The sequence below is a fragment of the Doryrhamphus excisus genome, chromosome 14 (assembly GCF_030265055.1).
Source record: "Doryrhamphus excisus isolate RoL2022-K1 chromosome 14, RoL_Dexc_1.0, whole genome shotgun sequence".
Classification (NCBI taxonomy): Eukaryota; Metazoa; Chordata; class Actinopteri; order Syngnathiformes; family Syngnathidae; genus Doryrhamphus; species Doryrhamphus excisus.
The window spans coordinates 913,691-937,303 of record NC_080479.1 but is presented as its reverse complement, the minus strand read 5'-3'; the positions used below and the strand labels follow the sequence as shown (position 1 = coordinate 937,303).

General features: G+C 42.9%; 1 protein-coding gene across 8 annotated transcripts in view; it reads right to left on the bottom strand.

Annotated features, from left to right (window-relative positions):
* Positions 1–23,613, bottom strand: part of LOC131101543 (uncharacterized) — a 40,457-nt gene that overhangs the window by 16,503 nt on the left and 341 nt on the right. For 4 of the 8 annotated variants that reach the window (XM_058046807.1, XM_058046800.1, XM_058046801.1 and 1 more), the window contains exons 2-25: positions 19,420–19,488; positions 19,285–19,309; positions 19,169–19,186; positions 18,840–18,905; positions 16,677–16,813; positions 16,484–16,588; positions 16,288–16,345; positions 16,159–16,206; positions 15,869–15,937; positions 14,908–15,044; positions 13,707–13,829; positions 13,561–13,618; positions 13,408–13,479; positions 11,058–11,092; positions 9,476–9,544; positions 9,363–9,384; positions 9,230–9,289; positions 9,093–9,146; positions 8,874–9,016; positions 7,618–7,737; positions 7,480–7,537; positions 5,068–5,112; positions 1,528–1,575; positions 1,304–1,452 (exon numbers count right to left, since the gene is read on the bottom strand). In XM_058046807.1, coding sequence (XP_057902790.1) covers positions 1,304–1,452; positions 1,528–1,575; positions 5,068–5,112; positions 7,480–7,537; positions 7,618–7,737; positions 8,874–9,016; positions 9,093–9,146; positions 9,230–9,289; positions 9,363–9,384; positions 9,476–9,544; positions 11,058–11,092; positions 13,408–13,479; positions 13,561–13,618; positions 13,707–13,829; positions 14,908–15,044; positions 15,869–15,937; positions 16,159–16,206; positions 16,288–16,345; positions 16,484–16,588; positions 16,677–16,813; positions 18,840–18,905; positions 19,169–19,186; positions 19,285–19,309; positions 19,420–19,488 — 1,788 coding nt within the window. The other 4 variants (XM_058046803.1, XM_058046804.1, XM_058046805.1 and 1 more) reach the window with 4 other exon arrangements.

Sequence of the window (23,613 nt, the reverse complement as noted above, 5' to 3'; positions counted from 1 at the left end):
ATTTTTTTTCATGTATTTTAATTTTTTTGTACCGTCCTCTTCTTTGTAAAGACGGGGCTGCTGGTGAGTGGATAGAGTGCTAGCAGCACGTTAGCCTGGTGAGGCGCAGACGTGATGGTTTCTAAGGCCAAACACAGACAAAAAGATAAGTCGCATTTGTTCAAAAGTAATGACAAGGAAGAAGGGGAACCTGAAACACAACCATTCTTTTCGGTTTTCCCCACCCGGAAAAAAATAAATACTGTACAACCTTCGTCCCCGCAGCCACAACCAACGCTTACTGAGGTAAGGTTTGATCGGCTATGTAGCACATAATGGTGCACGGCCAGAGTTGCAAAAGAACTGCAACCACGTATAAAACTACCAAAATTACAGAACTTTGAATTATATCAACTGTCAAGTGGGAAAGTGGAGAAATAATAAAAAAAATAAAAATAAAACTATTGCAACTGTTGGCAAATAAAGCAACACGACCACCTCTGCAGTTGTAGGAAAACTTATATAGACCTCATGAACAAGAGCAGGGGTGGGCAAACTTTTTGACTCGCGGGCCGCATTGATTTAACAAAATTGACAGGGGGCCAGACTATATATTTTACGCATATAATTCTAACAGTCCACCTGGAATGATTGTATCTGTAAGTGTCATGCAACCTGCTATGTATATGTGCTTGTGTCCTTTATTCAGGAGCACTTTGTAAACAGCAGATCACATCAAATAAACAAATTGATAAAAAAAAAAAACTACCTAAACCATCAAAAGGTTGGCTAAAGCCATGATGTCAGGCTGTATGTTAGGTTTGGAAAGAACGTGCGGGCCATATTTAAACACTTGGCGGGCCGGATGTGGCCCCCGGGCCGTAGTTTGCCCACCCCTGAACAAGCGCAATGACGTGGATTTCCAGAATTCAGTCCTTATCTGGTCATCCCTCGAGACCGGATCCAAGTATTTTGGCAGAACATCACACCCAAAAACATCCTGTGTACCAATCAGGTCACGTTGACCTCCCTAAGTCACGTAGGCCTCCCCAAGTCACGGAGCCCTCTTAAGTTCAAGTAGAGTTTACCAGAATGAAAAGAAAGTAGTCGTTTTACAATACAACCATTCACTATGGTTATCTGGTGGAAATGTTAAGCCATATAATTCATGAAAAATATGGCCTCCAAAAATGAAGCACAATTATCCACCATCTTTACACCACACAGAGAAGAGAAAGACGTGTGTTTTCGTGTCTAACATACAGTAAGGATTGTGGATGATGGGCGAAATTCCAAAAAAACGACGTACAAATGATGAACTTACGAGATACTTCCGGATGTGCTGCAAGCTGAAAATGTGAGTGGAGCGTTCCGTATCAGTCAGCCGCTTCTCGCACAGCAGACACAGACCCGAAACGGTCGTGACCTGGCGGGACTCGTCGTAGGAGTCGTGCATCACCAGAAAGGCAGACCCTGCGACGTTAAAGCAGGGGGTGAAAGGAGGTTCTTGAGTCACGTTACAACGGGCGGGTTCACCCGTTTACTCACCCAGCAGAGGCAAGCGCTTGCCTCCGAGAGACGTGTGGGAAGGCGGAACTGAGGAGACAACAATATTGGCTATTTTGTTACGTGCCGCCGTTGGCAAGTCATGTGACACAAACCATGTCTGCAGGTGTGGGAAAAGGCTCGCTTGTTTATTTAGTACATCAGTTAAATTAGCGGGCGGCACGGCAATCGAGTGGTTAGCGCGCAGACCTCACAGCTAGGAGACCAGGGTTCAATTCCATCCTCGGGCATCTCTGTGTGGAGTTTGTATGTTCTCCCCTGTGCATGTGTGGGTTTTCTCCGGGTACTCGTTTTTTTTCCTCCCACATTCCAAAAACATGCTAGGTTAATTGGCCACAGGTATGAATGTGAGTGTGAATGGTTGTTTGTGCCCTGCGATTGGCTGGCGACCAGTTCAGGGTGTATTGAACATGATGTCCTCAAATGCACCCTTTTCTACCGACTCCACTTTGCAATTTTACTCGCTATTGACTTTTTCATTGGATATTATTTCAAAACTTCAATTTTCCGATGAGACCAGGGTTCAATTCCACCCTCGGCCAGCTCTATGTGGAGTTTGCATGTTCTCCCCATGTTCTCTCCGGATATCTCCCACATTCCAAAAACATGCTAGGTTAATTGACCACTCCAAATTGTCCATAGGTATGAATGTGAGTGTGAATGGTTGTTTGTCTATATGTGCCCTGCGATTGGCTGGCGACCAGTTCAGGGTGTATTGAACATGATGTCCTCAAATGCACCCTTTTCTACCGACTCCACTTTGCAATTTTACTCGCTATTGACTTTTTCATTGGATATTATTTCAAAACTTCAATTTTCCGATGAGACCAGGGTTCAATTCCACCCTCGGCCAGCGTTTTCTCCGGATATCTCCCACATTCCAAAAACATGCTAGGTTAATTGGCCACTCCAAATTGTCCATAGGTATGAATGTGAGTGTGAATGGTTGTTTGTTTATATGTGCCCTATGATTGGCTGGCCACCAGTTCAGGGTGTATTGAACATGATGTCCTCAAATGCACCCTTTTCCACTGCACGCTACCGACTCCACTTTGCAATTTTACTCGCTATTGACTTTTTCATTGGATATTATTTCAAAACTTCAATTTTCCAATGAGACCAGGGTTCAATTCCATTCTCGGCCAGCTCTATGTGGAGTATGCATGTTCTTCCCGTGCATGTGTGGGTTTTCTCCGGATATCTCCCACATTCCAAAAACATGCTAGGTTAATTAGCCACTCCAAATTGTCCATAGGTATGAATGTGAGTGTGAATGGTTGTTTGTCTATATGTGCCCTGTGATTGGCTGGCCACCAGTCCAGGGTGTACCCCGCCTCTCGCCCGAAGACAGCTGGGATAGGCTCCAGCACCCCCGCGACCCTTGTGAGGAAAAAGCGGTAGAAAATGAATGAATGAATGAGTTAAATTAGCAACGACGTGGGTGGTTGGAATTCAGTCCTTATCTGGAAATGCCTTCTGCCTGGAAAACATCTTGGAATTCAATCACATCCAAACGCATCTCGTGGAACAATCAGGTCACGTTGGCCTCCCAAAGTCACACAGACCTCTTAAGTTGGATTCAAGTTCACCCGCCTTTTCAACGTCTGGCAGGAAGCAATCAATCGGAATGCTCAAATTGTGCGACTGATTGAAGTGCACTAAGAATTTGTTGTATGCATATAAAATACTTCAAGTGTGTGTCTGGCGAACCGTCTCCTCTCATCTGTAAATCTTTCAGCTGTTTTTCCCTTCATTGTCTTGAGCAAGTGTGTGTGTTTACATGAATGAGGGTCATCTGAGGATAAAGGTATGTTTTGGCGTTGTGGCCTGCCAAGAGAATATAGCTGTACGGGTAATCAGTAGTTAGTCACGATATGGTAACATAACACAGGCCAGTGTAAATAGCTGCATGTTGCCAGTGTGGTTAAAAGTGTATTGTGAGAACTGTTCACAGATGAATCCTTTGTTTGAACATCTGTCCTGGAACAAGAACAAGAGCAACTTTAAACAAGGCCGTTGGTGTGTCATCATTGTGTTTGTCGTTTGTCGAGTTATTGGGTGGCGTGTATCTTCTTTACTCGTGTTAGTTGTTTTCATGTGTTGTGAAGGAGACATTTATGGTAATGGTTTAATTTCATTTGAACATGCATCAGATTACAATTGAGTGCATCCCATAATCAGTTCCCAGTTCCACATGTCCAAAAGGAGTAGGAAGAAGCAAAGCTTATTAAATCCTACCCCTCCATCTGGTACTTTTACAATCAGTAACTGTTACATTTGTTCACTTCCTGCTTTCCTAATATAGTTTGAGTTGTTTTTTTGTTTGTTTTTGTTTTTTTTTTTGTTTTATTTATTTATTTTAATTTTTACTTTTTTTAATTTTTAAAATTTTTGAAAATTTTAATTAAAAAAATTTTTTTTTTTAATTTTAATTTCATTTTTACTACTATTTTTATTTGTACTCCGGTTTCCTCCCACATTCCAAAAACATGCTATGTTAATTGGTAATGGTTTAATTTCATTTGAACATGCATCAGATTACAATTGAATGCATCCCATAATCAGTTCCCAGTTCCACATGTCCAAAAGGAGTAGGAAGAAGCAAAGCTTATTAAATCCTACCACCCCATCTGGTACTTTTACAATCAGTAACTCTTACATTTGTTCACTTCCTGCTTTCCTAATTTAGTTTGAGTTTTTTTTGTTTTTGTTTTATTTATTTATTTATTTTTTTTAATTCTAAACTTTTTTTTTTTAATTTTTAATTTTTTTTAAATTTTTTAAATTTTTTTAATTTTATTTTTACTACTATTTTTATTTGTACTCCGGTTTCCTCCCACATTCCAAAAACATGCTATGTTAATTGGTAATGGTTTAATTTCATTTGAACATGCATCAGATTACAATTGAGTGCATCCCATAATCAGTTCCCAGTTCCACATGTCCAAAAGGAGTAGGAAGAAGCAAAGCTTATTAAATCCTACCCCTCCATCTGGTACTTTTACAATCAGTAATTGTTACATTTGTTCACTTCCTGCTTTCCTAATATAATTTAAAAAATTTTTGTATTAATTTTTTTTTGGAAGAAGGAAGAAGCGAGGGAGGGAGAGGGAGAACCCTGCAGAAGGCAGAGTTGGATGAAGGAGATTGATTTGCCGTGGCGACCCCTGAAGGGAAAAGCCCAAAGAGAAAGAAGAAGACTCTTTTCATGTGAACTCCAGATGACTTTTCTGGACTTTTCTTTTTCTGGTGGTGAACACTAATCCAACTTAAGAAGCCAACGTGACCTGATCGTTACGCAACACGTGTTTGGATGTGATCAAATTCCAAGATGTTTTGCCAAAATAATGAGTTCCAGTCAATCGGGACTTAATTGTGGTAACCCACATCACGGCTATTGTTCACTATTGTTTAACTGATGTACTAAAACACAACTGCAGAGATGGTTTGTGTCGCATTATTTGCCGACACCACATTCACATGGCAAGTAAAGCGACAAGAAGAAAGAGAGAGAGAGCCTACTGTTTCGTTTCAGGATTTCGTGGTGAGGCCCAAATCTCTCCAACACTGCAAATAGAAGAAACGACAACAAATTGACGACTCCAACTTGTCCAGTGAATGATATGATATGATATGATATGATATGATATGATATATGTAGATGTGCCCTGCTTAGCAAAGCTTATTAAATCCTACCCCTCCATCTGCTACTTTTACAATCAGTAACTGTTACATTTGTTCACTTCCTGCTTTCCATAATACAGTTTAAGGTTTTTTTTTGTTTTTTTTTTTAATAACGTACCGTGACCATTTTAAGATTCTCTTACTGGTTTTTAAATGTCTTAACGGCTTTGCCCCTTCTTATTTATCTGATCTGCTTTTACCATATCAACCCCCGCGGACCCTGCGGTCCTCCGGCACTGGCCTTTTAGCGAAACCAAAACCCAGAACAAAAACCCACGGTGAGGCCTGCCGGAGAGCCTCAGGACTGCGGAGACTGTTGATATTTTTAAAAGAAGATTAAAGACGCACCTTTTTAATCAGGCTTTTAACTAATATTGTTAAGCTTTTATTATGTTTTCATCCTTTTAGTCCGATTTTATGTTCTTATTCTTCAGCTTTTAACTCCAGTGTTTTGTTTTTATCTTTTTAGTCATATTTTATGCTTTTAATCTTCAGCTTTTAACTCCAGTGTTTTGTTTTTATCTTTTTAGTCATATTTTCTGCTCTTGGTCTTCAGTTTTTTAACTCCAGTGTTATGTTTTATCTTTTAGTCCTATTTTATGCTCTTAGTCTTTAGCTTCTAACTCCAGTGTTTCTTCAGGGGGGTCCTCCACACTGGGGGCTGTTCGGGTATGCTGAGGGGGTGCCATCCTTGGGTCCCTTCGACACGGCCGGCTGGGGGTTCCTCCCTTTAATGTGGGGGTCCGCCCGTCTAACGGAGTCGGGGGGGCCCGGGTGCTGGTCCTCCGATGGCACGGCCTGCAGCTCCTCCCAGTGTGGACGGCCCCAAAGGTGGCGTTTCCTTGTTCCTCAGTACCATGCCATGTCTCCCTACTGTGTGTGATTGTGTGCTTGCGTGTGTGTGTGTGCGTGTGTGGGTCTAGTATGGAGGGTGGGAAGGAGGGGCTTTCTTTTTGCTTCATTGTTTTCCTTTTTAATTGTGGTAATTGTTTTAATTCTGGAAAGCACTTTGTGTTGCATCTCCTTGCAGGCTAGCATAACGTAGTCCTAGCATATAAGTGTTTCAAATGTAGTTCTTCCCTGAGATCATATTTCTCCTCTCTTGTAGAGAAGTACTGGATGACATTTTTAGCTAATTGGTTGTTTTTAGCCTAGCTGAAGATGAACTATATCAGCAAGTTGAAGTATTTGTGATTTTAGAAATAAGGAGTTAGTACAGTAAACCTCGGATATATCGGATTCAATTGTTCCCACTGGTTTTGTCCGATATAAGCGAAATCCGTTATATGCGTATACCGGAAAATGTCCGTTTTCCGCATATATCGGATTTATATATCGGTATATGCGTAAATGGGATTTTATCCGTTATAAAAAGGCACTTCCTTGACTATGTTTCCAATGTACCTGGACTGGGCAATGAAAAGAGACGTAAGGTAATGAGAATTGAACTTTATTGGACTCTGAGCATAACAAATTGTTAATTAGGCTAGACCCTGTTACGCCCGTCAGGCCTACGTTATTTCCAATAGTGAGGTTAAGATCTCATTCACTGCTGTGCTAGTATTATTGACGTCACTCACTTTTATATTTGTCCTAAATCTGGAGCCAGGAGAAAGACAATAGCCAGTGACATCAACAAGATTAGCATAACGATGCGGCCATCCGATATATGCCAGGGAAATTTCATGGAAATGCATTGGAACGGGACTGGAGATTTTGTCCGAAATAGGCGAAATCCGTTATAAAAAATCCGATATATGCAATGAATTTTTATTGGAAATGCATTACAGAAAAATCGGTTCTTTTTTATCTGTCTGTTGTGAGCGAATTTCCGATATATCCGAGGTTTACTGTAGTATGTTCTCTGTAGGTAGCATGATGAATTATCCTTACTGGCCTTTTTTGCAGTACATTTAGCGAGTGAAGATTGCTTTTATAGTTATTAGCCCATATTTCCACACAATAAGTAAGATATGGTAGAACCGGAGAGCAATAAAGAGTGTGGAGTGATTTTTGATTGAGAACAAATTTTGCTTTGTTCAATACTGAAATATTTCTGGCCACCTTATGTTGAATATTTGTAATATGAGGTTTCCAGCTCATATTTTCATCTATTGTGATCCCCAGAAATTTATTTTCTGTTCTTTCTGCTGTTACCAAACAGCATGATTTTAGTTTTACTTAGGTTCAAGGACAATCTATTATCATCAAAGCCGATATTAAGTATGTATCTCAATTCTGGACACCAACCTGTGTTGAAACTTAACTGGCTGAGGTCATTCAACGCCGAGGCAGGCACATCCATCACCTGATGGGAGGGGAGACTCTTTCAAGATGATAAAGTCAATTCAAATATGGACTTTTTTTTTTTAATTCTAAAATCATTACCCGAAGAATGGTCTGCTTCCATCCCCTTTCCTTCTCTTCCGTCACCACCAGCGACTCCAGGAACTGGAGGTCTGGAGCTTCTTGCCAGGCAAACGGCAATCGCCAGGGATTCAGATAGAACTAAGGAAAGAATGTTGATACTTTATTCATCTCCAAGAGAAATTGACTATACATAGGGAACAGATGACTTGAAATTATAAGGTGGTGGTGGAGAAGGAATGATCCGCTTGTTGCAACTTTTCCCAGGAAAAAAAAATGAAAGGATGCAAGGGCTGCTGGTAGATACGCTAACAAGAAACTGCATCTCATCTTTGTCACATAAGTAAATAAGACTTTTTACCATCAACTTTCCCGTAATCACTTTTACCAAAACTATTTTTCCAAACCCTTTTATTTAGTTTTGGTTGTTCCTCAAAATGCATAATTTTTTTAATTTGAACTTGATGCCTTTAAAATTATCTTATTTTTCCTCACATTTTCACAATTGGACGCTTGGAAAATCACAACTTTTATCTCATTACAACTTTTTTTTTCTTTGACAGCGTTCTGCTGTGTTTTTTTTAAGTTTCCAACTACTTCAACGTCGGCGGCGCAGTGTTCGAGTGGTTAGCGCGCAGACCTCACAGCTAGGAGAACCAGGGTTCAATTCCACCCTCAGCCATCTCTGTGTGGAGTTTGCATGTTCTCCCCGTACATGCGTGGGTTTTCTCCGGGTACTCCGGTTTCCTCCCACATTCCAAAAACATGCTAGGTTAATTGGCCACTCCAAATTGTCCATAGGTATGAATGTGAGTGTGAATGGTTGTTTGTCTATATGTGCCCTGTGATTGGCTGGCCACCAGTCCAGGGTGTACCCCGCTCCAGCACCCCCCACGACCCTCGTGAGGAAAAGCGGTAGAAAATGAATGTACTACTTCAACATCGTTTTCCTAATTATGACTATGTTCCCATAATATTTTCATGTCATCTTAACTTTTCCAATGATTACAACTTTATTTGTTTTGTGTCGCATAATTTACAGCTTTAACATATTTCAACTCTATGCTACAAAAATATTTCCTCATAACAAGTTTCTTGTTAGAGTACACCTTTTATTGTAAAATTACTGCCGATTTGTCAGTTTTTGCCATTTTATGTTTCTTGTTAAATTATATTTTTAGCATGTACCGCATGCCAATAACAAAACAAAACAGACGTAGCCGTAAAATAAAAAATGGTCCCCTCTGGTCCCCTTAAAAGAAGCCTACAAATCTCACCAGTGTTTGTACGAGGTGTTTTGGTGAGTGCAAGTGGTCTTGAAGCAGCGCCTTGGGGAAAGCATCTTCGCAAGCGAAGCAGACACAAACGACCGTGGTCGTCTTTGCGTCCGTGATGTTACACATCACCAGCAGGGAAATGCCTGGGGGGGAAAAAAACACACATACGTACAATCGGCATGTGGGGCCAAAAAGCGCTGCTTTGACTGGTGAGGTCACCTGGAGCCAAGCTGCCATAGAGTTCCTGGAGTAGATCCTGAACTTGTTTCTGACCTAACAGATGACACAAGAAGCATCAAACGTCATACGTGGGCTGAGCAGAATGTTAAATACTTCAAAGTTGAGTGTGGAAGAACCTTCTGAGATGTCTGCACTTTCAGCCGTGGCCTTGTGGTTGCTGGTGTTATTACCCTGTTCTGTAAAGTAAGGAAGCTAATGTGTCATATTTATTTCAAATTGGAGATCTGAGGATTATGACACGCGTGTTACCCCGACTCCAGAGTTTCTTCATCTTCGGGAGAAAAAAAAAAAAAACAGCGTGTGAAAAGTGACATCTTATGATACAAAGACGGATCTTTACTACATTTTTTCCCCTGACGCACCATTTTGTGGGAGTAAGCTCGCACGTGCTGAAAATAATTGTCTTCTTGCTCAAAGGTTCTGGCACAGTTCTGCAAAAGAGACAAATGTGATTTTTTTTTTTTTTTTTTAGTATTGAACATGATGTCCTCAAATGCACCCTTTTCCACTGCACGCTACTGACTCCACTTTGCAATTTTACTTTGCAAAATTATTTCAAAATTTCAATTTTCCAATGAGACCAGGGTTCAATTCCACCCTCGGCCAGCTCTATATGGAGTTTGCATGTTCTCCCCGTGTATGTGTGGGTTTTCTTCAAATATCTCCCCCATTCCAAAAACATGCTAGGTTAATTAGCCACTCCAAATTGTCCATAGGTATGAATGTGAGTGTGAATGGTTGTTTGTCTATATGTGGCCTGTGATTGGCTGGCCACCAGTCCAGGGTGTACCCCGACTCGCACCGGAAGACTTTGCCTCGGTTGGCAAGCATTATTGCACGTAAAATCGGGACTGTGTTGTATCAATCTTTGGAATACAGTCACCCAAGGAAGCACCTCAAATGCTACTGCTAAAATAGCCCACCATGGGGCCAAGAAAATTAAATCAAGAGGATGGAAAAAAAAGACATCTTGGCAAAAGTACAAAGACGGCATTCCTGCTCCGAATTGATCAATTTCATTCATACTTATTACATTCTAATTATTCTCTATAAAAAGGATGGGTTTACAGTGGCACCTTAGTTAGCATGAGCTAAATAAGAACGCTTTCTAGATCTTCCAGAATCTACTTCTGCTGTATTTCTTTGGATTTCGTGCTCCCTGCGAAAACGACCTGTTTTAATTTATTCCACCAAAGGCCTTTCTTCTTCTCTTTGTGTCCTGGTTAGCATAGCACCTGGTTATCCCGACCTCAGAGGACCCAAAATGGCGGCAGTCATGTGCAAAAATGTACTAATACTACTTACTAATTTAATGTTTGCTTTCAAAAAAACGAGCGTAGAACATAATTGCAAACAATATACATATTTAGGCATTGACCCGTGAACATTTTTGATAGACTGGCAGCTGATTTGTGGTTATGGCTGCCATTTTGTTCGGAATCAAATAGGATACCAACAAGGACATTTTTGCAATTAACAAGAACAAAGCTGAATTAACGCGTTGTATTAACATGACAAGTTGCGCACCATGTTGTATGCTAATCAGAGAATGCGTGCAAACATAGGCAAAGATGTAACTAAAAATGTAAATATTAAAAGGAAGAACATGCTAACCGGAGCTGATGCTCACTGAGGTTCCACCGTGCATTACTTCCTGTGGGAAATTTTTCACAGTGTTTCTCAGTCCATATGAAACAAATTAAAAACAAAAATAGATTTAAGTGATGTAAACCACTGCCGTTCCTTCGTGGTAACGTGCCGCATTAGCCGCAGTCTCCTCTTGGATAAACATGGTCTCCTTGCAGTGATCAACACAATAGGAGGTAAATGCAGGAGACCCTCGTTCTTCTTCATTGTTTGTCGAGTGACAGAGCGCTCAGAACCCTGAGGCGAGTGGAGCTAGTGCCGTGCAGTGGACAAGTGCTCCAACATTGAGCTTCTTACCTGACAACGTATTTTGTACGTCGGAGCAGACGTATCTGATAAAAGGAAACAAAACCACAATTGATACATGCATGCAACCAAGTGTATTACAGTCACAAAGAAGAAATTAAACTGATTCAAATCCAGCCATCCATTTTCCTCCGCTTATCCGGGTCAGCAGTCCCAGACTTCCTGGTCCCCGGCCACCTCCTAGAGCTCCACCGGGAGGACACCAAGGCGTTCCCAGGCCAGCTGTGAGACATAGTCCCTCCAGCGTGTCCTAGGTCTGCCTAGGCCTTTTCCCGGACTGGGCATGCCCGGAACACCTCACCAGGGAGGCATCCAGATGCCCAAGCCACCACAACTGACTCCTCTCGACGTGAGGGAGAAGCGGCTCTACTCTGAGCCTCTCCCGGATAACTGAGCTCCTCACCCTATCTCTAAGGGTGAGTCCAGCTACCCTACGGAGGAAACTCTTTTTAGTCACCTGTATCCGCGATTTCATTCTTTCGGTCATGACCCAGAGCTAATGACCACAGGTGAGAGTGGGAACATAGATCGACGGGTAAATTGAGAGCTTTGCCTTCCGGCTCAGCTCTCTTTTCTCCACGACTGCCCGGTACAGTGACCGAATTACTGCACCGATCCGTCTGTCGACCTCAAGCTCCCACCTTCGCTCACTCGTGAACAAGACCCTGAGACACTTAAACTCCTCCACCTGGGGCAGGACCTCATTCCCAACCCAGAGGGAGCACTCCACCCTTTTCCGATTCTGATTTGGAGGTACTGAGTCTCATCCCAGAAGCTTCACACTCGGATGCAAACCGTCCCAGTAAACGCTGAAGGCCGCAGCCCGAAGAGGCCATAAGCACCACATCATCTGCAAAGAGCAGAGATAAGATTCTAAAGCCCCCGAACCGGACTCCCTCAACACCTTGGCTGCGCCTAGAAATTCTGTCCATGAAAATTGTGAACAGAATCGGTGACAAAGGGCAGCCTTGGCGGAGGCCAACGTTCACCGGAAACAGGTTGGACTTACTACTGGTAATGTGAACCAGGCCCCTGCCCCGTTTGTACAAGGACTGGATGGCACGTAGTAGCGCACCACCAATCCCGTACTCTCGGAGCACCCCCGAATGGACGCGGCGAGGGACACGGTCGAATGCCTTTTCCAGGTCCACAAAACACATGTAGACCGGTTGGGCAAACTCCCATACACCCTAATGAGGGTGTAGAGCTGGTCCAGTGTTCTGCGACCAGTATGAAAACTGAATTGGACCTCTTGTAGCAAAGGTTCGACTAACGGTCGTACCCTTCTCTACAGCACCCTGGAATAGACTTTCCCAGGGAGGCTGAGGAGTTTGATCCCCATATAGTTGGAACACACCCTCCGGTGAACCTTCTTAAAAGAGGGGGACCACCACCCCGGTCTGCCAATCCAAAATGTACTTTTCCAGACTTCCACACAATGTTGAAGAGACGTGCCAGCCAAGAGAGTCCCTCAACAGGACACATAATCGCTTTCAGGTACATACAGTTACGGAACTCTCCCACACATCCACGATTTTGACTACGTACAGATAACGGGAGGACATGGCGTCTGCGGCCTGTTGATAACGACTGGCTACACCCCAGAGCTCCGTGTAATCTGACGGGTCTGAGAGTAAACCGTATAACTGACAAGTTCGTTGTCATCTCTTGCCTCCAACACGACACCCATCACTGACCTAAAGAACAGGAAGTCAAATTCCAACAGCACTGCTTCCCTTTTCTGAGGCGCCGGACGGTTTGCCACAACCTCTTCATGCTCCATGGCCTCACCGAATTCCTCCCACACCCACAGTTTTTGCTTCTACAACCGCCGAAGCCGCGTGCCGTTTGGCCTGACGGTATCTGTCAGCTGCTTCAGGAGTCCCACAAGCCATCCGTGCTCGATAGGACTCCTTCGCCATCATCGGGTTCCCGGTATCCCACATCCAGGCGAGGTGCGGTTTCTCCTCTTTGTCGTCATCATAAGGATTGTGATGATTAAAATGTAATTTCTAAATTACATTGTCCAAATTGTCACCAGATTGTCACCACCTAGCACCTTGATTGGCAGCTGAAGGTGGGAAGATTCATGCAGCCTGGAACTCCCAATAGTTTGAGCATTCCATTACCATTACCCACACAATTCAGACAATTGGCCCAGAGTATCAGAGACATCTCAGTACAAAAACTAGTTGTGGTCAAACTAGTTGTGGTCAAACTAGTTGTGGTCTGAACAGGTCTAATTTATGTCATAACAGATAGATAGCTGGGTTAGCCAGATGAAGAGTCAAACATCATTCAGCAACATCATGCAGATGTTCAGTGATGAGTATGGTCATACCCAGTGGGGCCACAGGTTCCACACAGGTTTTCAAGCTATCACCATCATTTTCCAATGGGATGATGTTCAAAGCTACAATTAAAAAAAAAAAATCAGTCAAGATACTTGAGAAATGCTACACAGGTTGGTTTATTGAAAATAAAATGCACCCACCGGCTTTGTAACAGGAGTTACTGACTGATGCAAAAACATCAGGCTCCACACTCAGTTGCTGAAAGACAGTTATCACATTAAAACAAGAAAAAAAAAAAAAGCAAGACAGCTGGAATTAATACTGTACACCAAGCTCAAGTGTCAACCTTAATGTTTGCGTGTGCAGCTCTGTGATCCTTCGCCGCTTTCTTTGCCAAACTGAGCATCTTAGACATGAAGTCAGACGAGGAACACTGCTCGGGCAGCAGGATGGAGGGGGAAGTGGCTTTCTGCACAAACAATATCATGACCTCAGATTCTCTGCAGCGCTGCACTGCAAGACAACTTGTGTAAAAACGCCGGAATTGACAAGTTCTTCAAAAGCACATTGAGCACCATTTCCAATAAACGGCATGGTTTTACTGCCACATCCTGCAGCTGCAGTGAGGATGTCAACGTGACCCGAGTGTTGTGCAACGTACCTTTTCAAGTGTTGATTTGCAGCCCCTTACATAAGATCTGGGCCTGCCAAATAGTCCTCAATTCCCGGAAAAAGGAGCAACTTTTCTGGGAATACCATCTCGTTTGTTATAAAGGGTGTGCAAAGTTTAGTGCCACTTTGATACTGTAAGTTGTGTGTATATGTCAGGTTTGTACTACAGCAAAGAAAGTCTATGGTGCTAATCTCTGGGGACTTTAATCATGTAACTGTGGACAAAACACTGACTACTTTTCAGTAGTACTTTTCAGTATGTGGACTGTATAACCAGGGGGAATAAGACCTTAGATCTGACGTATGCAAACGTCAAGGGTGCATACAGCGCCACCCCACCCTACCTGCACTGGGGAAAGCAGACCACAATCTGGTGCTGCTTAAACCTCACGACACACCAAGAGTGAGGAGACTGCCAACGTCCACACAGTCACTCAGGAAGTGGTCTCGTGAAGCTGAGCAGGCCCTGAAAGACTGCTTTGAAACTACAGATTGGGACATCTCCTCAAGATGGTTGACTGCACTACGGACTATATAAACTTCTGTATGGACGTTGTTGTTCCAGTAAGAACTGTACGCTGCTTTGCAAACAACAAGCCCTGGATCACCAGTGACATCAAAGGCCTTCTGAACCAGAAGAAGGCCTTCAAGGATGGTGACACACAGGAGATCAAGCGAATACAGAAGGAACTCACAGAGTCAGTCTCAGGGAGGCGAAGGAGTATGGAAGGAAAATAGAACAACAGAGGTGTGGGGAGGGAATGAGGACCATCACCGGCTGTAACTCCAAGAGAAGCGCCCCCCCATTGAGGGGGATGCGGAAAGGGCAAACCAGTTTGATCACTCCATCCCATTCACACGGGAGCCCTACTCACAAAGTAACATTGGAGGTGGTCAAAGCTCAGGACGTGTTTGATGACAGCGTGGGCGGCCAGCGTCTGTTCACAGAGGGTGCATAGGTAATGCGTCCTCTCAGTCTCCTTACACGTGCATTCAACAAGGTGCTGCATGCCTACAAGACAGAGGTTAGTAGAGGTTGGACGCTTTTCAAAGTTCAAAGACCAAACCCCCAAAGATACATGAATACGTCTTTTACGTTTTTTTGCACAAGAGGCACAAAGAGGTGAGAGGGTTTAACTCAGCCAAGTACAATCTCAATCAAATGAATGCTTCTCATTGCCGTTAAATTGCCAGGGCCCACTGGACTGCGCATCAGAGGCCACAATGCGCGTCCACCTCTGTTACCGACCCAGTCCCATTAAACACAGCAGCAGGCTAATCCAAGCACTGTGCTTGTGATCCACCTGCATTCATGCTTTGTCATCGCCATATAGGAGAACCTTTGATGGTATATTCTCGGGATCTCCTCCTTGTATGGACTCCCAGCTATTCATCCGGAATTCTGTTTTAACTCATCCAGAGTCGAGTCCTAAGTTGTAAAAACATCAGGACCCTCTGCGCAGGTGTCAAAACGACACGTTTTTAATAAACATTTTCATGGCTAACGCACGCCGTTGCCCGTTCCACTGATCCATGGTTACGAAAATGGCGGAGTTGCTCAAGGCCACCCTGTCGCAGTGCTACCACAGGCTCATGTCTGCCAATACACACTTCAAAAATTCACATCTTTTGGGTCACCCTGTACTTCCTAATATAAGCCATTTTTATCTGGTTTGCAGCCGATGTTCGGGCTTTCAATTCCTAAGGGAGACTCCCGCCAAACTAAGGATACAATCTTAAAACGTTCTCCTTCAAGAAAAACCCATAGAATGTATCTGCTTAATTGGGGAATCAGCGTACAAATTTCAAGAAGCAACAGCTAGAAATGATACTCACCAAGAAGTGGATACTTTCTTTGGGCATCTGCTTGGTACTCTCGTATAGTCACCCTCTTTTGCCCAGGGTCTACCAACACGAGGCAAAAATAAAAAATACATGAATGTTGATTCAGGTCAAGATTCTAATCCATTTCCCTCACTGAGTCCTACAGAACGTAACCCATTTGCCTCAGAGAATGCAATGACTGCAGTGCAATGCGGGTTGAAGGCACCAGAGCAGCATCCTCGTTGAAGTGAAGGATATGAAACACTGTTGAAAATGAGGTGTGGACTGAAGTGAAGGTCTACCTTCCAGCAGCTTGGGAAGACTGTCAAATTCACTGAGAGAGTGCATCACTGGTGAGAGGAAGCAGACTGTGTTACATCACGGCCCAGTAAGAGCTCATTCCTGCTTGGTGAGACGGGAGAATCGTGTACCTTCAGAGTAGCTATACGTTTTGTACAATGCAAACAGCTTTTCAGGCAAATTCAACATCTGAACAGGAAGAGGGGGGAAAAAAAAAGTAATCAGTGCTAGTTTGAACATCTCACATGAACATTCCTTTTCATTTGGCTTTGTTACGTGGTGCATTCAACCTCATTATTTGTCATATTTGTGCATCCAGATACACACCTGGATCTGTCCTGACAGATTTGTCATTTTCCGCCTAACTAGATTGACCCTTAAGTCTTTGCCGGGCATCCAGGAGAATCCAAGCATATTTGGATCGGTGTAGTTCTGCACAGACACACACAACAAACCATATAGATGGAATCCGATATGACAAAAAGTTGTCCAAGTTGATTTGTTATGCCCAGGAACTCACACAGTAGTTGACTTTATGGCAAACGGAGGTAAGGTGAGATACTATCTGAGTGTCCGGCAACATTTCTTCACAGATGTGGCACAGGTAAAAAATGCGGTTCGCTCCGGGATTAAAACAGACAGTCAGCAGTTGAAGACCTAGGAGAACGCATAACCAAAATGATCACATACGACAGTATTAATTGGCCCTGTACCCTAAAAAAAACGCCCATGAATGATACGGGGAAAAGGCCGAAATGATACCGTGTCAAAGATAAAATATAGAGTTTAACCATGTCCAGTATCAGCCCCCGTAGCTGTCCACTCAGAGCGCGCTGCTCTGGTATCGTGCCCGTGAAACAACCAATCAGAGAACAACGCAGGAGCGTGAACACACAGCGTTTGTTTTGCTGCCGTCTGTGCTCTCCGCGCATGTGACAGGAAATGTCACTGTAACTATAAATATTCCTAGTGCTTCTCCAGTCACCAAAAAAAACCCAAACTTGATTAATGGAACTTTTAATTGTCAGACATTGATAAGATCAGACTGTTGATAAAATATTATTGAAATATTTTTGCAATTATTGTGTTTAGATATAATACATGTAATAAACTGAACATTTTCTGGAAACAAAATGGTCTTTTGATTAAATAGTACGTGATAATAAGCTCATGATTAAATAGTATGTGATAATAAGATCATCACATGGTTTGTCTGGTATCAGGCCCAGTATCATGCCCCTCGACCTTCGGTCTCGGTCATCTGATACTGACACTTGGGGGCATGATACCTGGCCTGATACCAGACAAACCATGTGATAACCTATAAGTATCGTCATTCAGATATAGCACTATAAAAGCAGCTGTCCACCTCCCCCCCTTACAAAAGTGTAGTCCCCCGCAAAGCAAACATGAAATGGTCCAAATCAGTATGTATGCTGTCCTGCTCCAATCCAGCCTAAAACAGTGGTAAAAAATGAAAAGACTGGTGCCATTCCATTTTCCAAGACCCTCTAGTTGGGCTACAGACTACTTGGTTATTTGACCTTTTGCCATATTTGGTGGATGATATGGGGCATTACTCTGTGGTCACTTGACAACCTGGAGACTTTTGAGTGCGGCTTGAGGGTTTCGTGCTTTCGTTCCGTTCACGTGTACAGACATGACCTAGGGATCTTTGACCGCTGTGGTCGCCAAAGAAACACACGGTGTAACCGTCTTCTATCTTGTCCGTTGTCTCGTGTTTAGTCTTGCCTTTATGAGAGCTGCGCCTTCCATGATGTCACTTAGGGTAACGCTCCTTGTCCAAGATGAGTCAATACATACAATTATGTCTTTTTCACTCATTTAACGTTGGCTTAAAAAACAACAACAAAGACAACAATATAGAACATATTTAAGCCAAGTTGAAGGATCATGTCAGCAACCCTTAAAGTCTGAGCATGTTTTGTTTGTGGTCATTTTGTAATCCACTTTTTAATGTTTGCGTCAGCACTTGTTGATGAGCTGTTGCTGCAAATGCTAAGTGGCTGCAGATGGAACAGCTAGTAAATATGACTGATTCTGGAAAGAGGTTTGTGAAATTCTCAACTATTTGATCAAATTCTATGCTAAATTTTCAAAATGCACTAAATGTTTATATTTTCATTTAATCATAAAAAGGTGTGGAGGCGTTAAGTTAGATGCAACATGTGCAGTGTCCTAATGTTGACAGCGTTACTGACTCAACTGCCTTATATTTAGCAGTCTTCTGCTTCCTTGTGTTGATTTCTATTTATGTTCATGTAGTGTTCATGTAGCTTTCTTCAGTTTCATACCAACAAAAAGCACAGTTACACACCCTTTTGTGAACTGCATCCAATTTAAAATGAAAGGTCTTCCATAGTTTTCCTATGTTGTTCTCCAAGTTCTCCAAATAGTGGTTAGCATTCTGGACTTCGGAGCAAACGCCCCAGGTTTGAATCTCCGCGAGTAAGCATCATTGGTATTCGGCAGTAAGGCATTCCGGAATATAAAGTCCTCAAGCCAAAATCAGTATGCATATCTGTGGCAATTCCGTAATCAGGAAAAAGGCGAAAGAAAGAAACAAAACTCCAAATGACAAATACCATCCAATCTTGGCTGACTGAATTAGTGATGGTTTTGTGGGAACTCCACACAGTCATCTTCAATAGACTTTACAAACCTAGGAAGGGTTGTAGACTGTTCTGTCGGGTGGCTCCATCTATAATGACAATGTTGGGAAGATAGCCTGTTCAGAAAGAAAAATATAGTCACGACTTCAGTATCTGTCAACCTGATAAAGTACCCCAACAGGTCACTCTTGGAGTTGGTCCTTGATTCCTGCAAGGCTTCAGTCCTCAAGAAAAAACGCCAGATTGGCCCTGACTGAATCTTGTCTGTTCCTCAACTGCAATTCTCCAAGCTCTGCTAAGCTCTATCATCTTCAACCTCTGCAACTTTGTAGTCTGAACATCTCAGAGAACTTTTTGAGAACAAAAAGAGATGACTTACTGTAACAGTCAGGTGATTCTAGATTTGTAAAAAAAAAAAGTACAAAAAAGGTAAGTGGTTACAAGCATGCACAAAGATGACCCCAAGTGCCCAAAAAACAAAACTGGCGATAATACCTGTCTGGAATACTTCATTCATTTTCTGTAATAATAAAGGGACACGTTCAGACACGGTTTCAGAGTTTTACAGCTTGACTCAACAGGGAAGGCAAACTAAACCACTGGGAACAATGTCAAATTTCCAAGACCCACCTGTCGATGACTGATTGACCTGATATGGCTCTTGAAATCCTGGAACTTTCTGTATTTGGAGCGGCAGACCTAAAAAGTGAACAGGCCGATTTGTCATGAGGGAAAGACATCTTTGGCTTTGGGTAGTTACATGACTTGAAAGGCGGTGCCTTTTTCACACTAAAAGCGACAGCAAAAATCACAAAAAAAAGTCATCAAAAAGCAAAGCACACCTCAAAAAGGGCAAGAAAGGTTGCTACGTCTCTTCGGCAACCTAAGTCAATGGTCGTTTCTTCCACCAAGTGGAAGTGTTTGTCTTGGAATGCTGTGTTTTCATCACTCCACAGCCCTCAAGCCACTGCGTTTGTGGCATGTGATCAGAAAAGGCTTCTTCCGCATGACTCTCCCAGAATAGCTGAAGAATACACGGTGACGCCATCTGCACCAAGATCATGTTGGAGGTCTTTGGAGCTGGTCTGTGGGTTGACTTTGACTGTTGTCACCATCCTTGGCCTCTGCTTATGTGAATTTTTTCTTTGCCTGCAACTCCGGGCCTTAACTAGAACTGTGCCTGCGGTCTTCCATTTCCTCGCTATGTTTGTTCCTCAGAGTGGAACCCGACAGCTGAAATCTCTCAGCTAGCTTTTGTGTCCTATGAGAAATGGGTCGCTACCAACCCTCTCAGTCTCATCCCCAAATGAACAACAAACATGCCAGAACAGCATCCAGATAAAAGTCAAAAATAAAAAGGTCGTCACATCCACTGCTAGACGGAAAATCCTTATCCCAACAGGTGAGACTCATGATTCCGCGATCAATAAATCTTCTTTGGTTTCCTTGCACATGGAGAAAGGAGAGAAGGAGCTCCATCTCCGTATGTGTGGCTTCGTCCGATATCCCTAGGCATTTCCCCTCCTCGCTAAACTGAGCCTTACACACATCAACCCATCTTATGCATCTCAATTGAACTGCTGGCCAATTTGGCCATCAAACACGCCGGGATCCCTCTCATCATTGTCGGAGTCAGTCTCCTTGTCTGGTGGCTGTTCAGCAATGATGCCGGCTTTCGCCAAAGCTGGGACAACAGTTAAAGCAGATCGGACCCCAAGACCGAGCATCTACAATCCATTCACATATGGTGGCCGAACTCGCCTGGCGCCGCCTCCATGTTGATGTCATGTCTTTCATCGTCAAGCTGCTCGCAACTTCACTTTGTATGGCGTGTTTACACCAATGTTGGAGTTCTTTTATAGTTTCTCAAATTCAGTTTTATTCTTTCCTAAATTCCTTTTATTTATTTATTTTTACTAAGGATGTTCCAATCAGGATTTTATGTTGCCAAACAGATACCAATAGGGATGCAGTGCAATGGGAGTGGGGCAAAAAGCACTTCATTGAAAACAACAATTCAAGTGAAATAGGCCGTTTATCCGCTGATCAAAAGTTGAAGACCGTCGCTCCAAAAATGACACAAAAAAAAAACCTCAAAACCGCAAAAAAAGAAAGTAGTATCTCCACCGTTCTTGTTAACCACTTCCAAAATGGCTTTGGGCATACTTGATGCAGGTGTTTCCAGGAGGCTATTGGGAACATTGGTCCAAGTGGTGGAGATGGCTTCACCAAGGGCGTCAACTGTCTGGAACTGATGGCCATTTTTAAAAAACTTCCCTTGCCATCCATCCCCAAATGTTCTCCATGGGATGTCAACCAAGGGAACATGAGGGATGGTCCAAAAGAGAAGAAGTAGTCCTTGGTCAAGCCAGCGTCATGAACTGGTGAAGAACCCATCTGTTACCACACAGACCAGGGCCATCGGTCATCAGGGATGCCCGGCGCAACCGACCACCGTTTGACAACCCTGCACCACCTGAAACTCTACGTTCCATGATGGACCCCCTTCCACTGTGCCAGGTGGGATCTCCTTGTCATGCCAGTAACGTTGGAAGCCATCTGGACCGCCAAGGTTACATTTTTTCCTCCTTTCAATGTCCCATGTTTGATGCTCCCTTCCAAAGTCTAAACGGGCAGTTTTATGGCGTTGGAGACCAGGTCTTTGACTTCCTTTGAAAGCCTTTTCCTGCAGATGGCGTCTGATGGTTATTGTGCTGCAGTCGGCACCAGTAAGGGCCTTCATTTGGGTCCAGGACCGCCCCGTGTCTTGGCGGACAGCCCATCAGATCAGTCATTTCTTTGGGTCTACCGCTTGACTTTTTTGTTCCATAATGCTGAGGATCTTTACAAAAATGTAGAACTGCGACCAACCTCAGCAGCCAGAGGCCTGGCTAAGGCAACTCCACCATGTTGAAGAAGAGAAAGCTTCTTAGCTTTAGCCATCAGGAGGGCTAAAGCTAAGAATGACAGTTTGGAGCAGATCTTGGCTTTTATAGCCTTTGGTGTTGAACTTTTGATCAGGTGAAAAACAACCTGGCTTACCCCATTTTTTAAATGTTCTAAGTTTGCATATTGTAGCTCTACTTAAAAGCTCATTCGGTTCCCTTTTTTAAGTTTGTTTCCTGCCAGGTTGCCAGCAAATGTGACATCGGGGGGTGTCCACGCCCACAAAGCCAGTCTTACCGTTTGTCATCAGGATAATTCGAGAATATTGGAAGAGGTGTAATCAAGCACACCAGAACAGCTGTTTGTTTTTATTGCAATCAAATCAAAGTGCAATCTCCAGCCCAGAGATGGCACACAAATAACAGGACCATCGGTGCAGGACGTCGGCAGCCTTCCTCTGGAATGTCTCAGGAGTGTTGACTGGGGTGCCCTGAAGATTCTCCTCCAGAAACCATTCCATTAGCTGAGAGGTGTTCCTATTCAAATTCAAGTTCCAATTCAAGGGGGGGGAGGGGACATCAGTTGGCGAACCAAAATAGGCGTCTAGCCACGACCCTTTTGAAACAAGGAAGCACACTTGCTGCTTGCTTTCAGCAGCTGTTTCCTCCTTCCTGTTTCCATCACAGCGACATTTGGTGATTTTATTGTCACATCATGCAACCACACAAGGTTGAAGACATGAGATTACATTCTGATCTTGCTAGCTTGCGCACTATAGCCGACATAAAAAAAATGATTATGTTATCCTTGTAGTGTCATTTGGCTAAAAGCAATATGCAAAACTTAGCCAAACAATGTCTCGACAAAAAAAAAAAAAAACAGCAAAAGATTTCCTAGCCACAAAAAAAAAAATCAAAAATTGTTGATCCATAAAAAAAATTCAGGAATTGTTCCATAAAAATCAGTCCAAGTCCAAAAATTTCAAAAAAATGTCCACGTTCTCCCTGTGCTTGTGTGGGTTTTTTTCCCCTGTATTCCTCAGTCCTCCCACATCCCTAACACTGGGGATTATGTTCATTATAGATTAAGTAACATTCCTAAGATTTTTTTTTTTTTTTGGGCAGGCTGAAAAAAAAAGTGCGTCCATACTGTGCCGCTTTAGTCCATTTTTGCTTGCAGATGTTAATAAATCACTCAGTGAAAACGATGTGGGGTCACAATGACACAAAAGTGGGGGTCCAAGCATGCAGGAACACTTCCTCTTCCTGTTCATCTTCTAAAACATCCCAAAATTCAAGACCAAGCAGTTGCAATTTAAAAAAAAACAAAAAAAAAACATCTCCACTTTTTAACAGAACCCCAGAGAGGACTTGCGGGGTGAATAATTTTAATGGGTTAAAAAAAAATTTTGCAAGATAACTTCACCTTTTTCTAAGTCTGCTCGTTTCGTGTCCGGCGAGATCTTGCAAAAATTGTTCTTTTTTTTTTTTTTTAACCCATCAAATTATTTGCGTCCACGTCCCTTAGGGGGTTCCATAGCTTTTAATGTTTGCTTGCTTTACATGTTTAATTGTTATTTCAGTCGTGGTGTAAGCTGGCATACTTACAGCCGTACTTGTTGTACATGTTCATCAATATACACAAAAGAAATCATATTTCAAAACAGTAAAATAAGCAGTGATTCTTCCCTCAAGCGTCCAACATACAGCATCATAAACACTAAAGCTTAGTGTTTATGATGCTTCGAAATTAGCATCACAAACCCTTGTGACACCTGTGGACTATTTTCCTAATCACCCAAATACAACATGAAAGGAGTTCATACTGGCGTTTTTTTTTTTTTTTTGTCAAAAATATCCACATAATAACCACACAAACAGTTCATGAAGTCACAAAGCATGTACTCAAATATGTAAGTACATGTCATCTATGCTAACC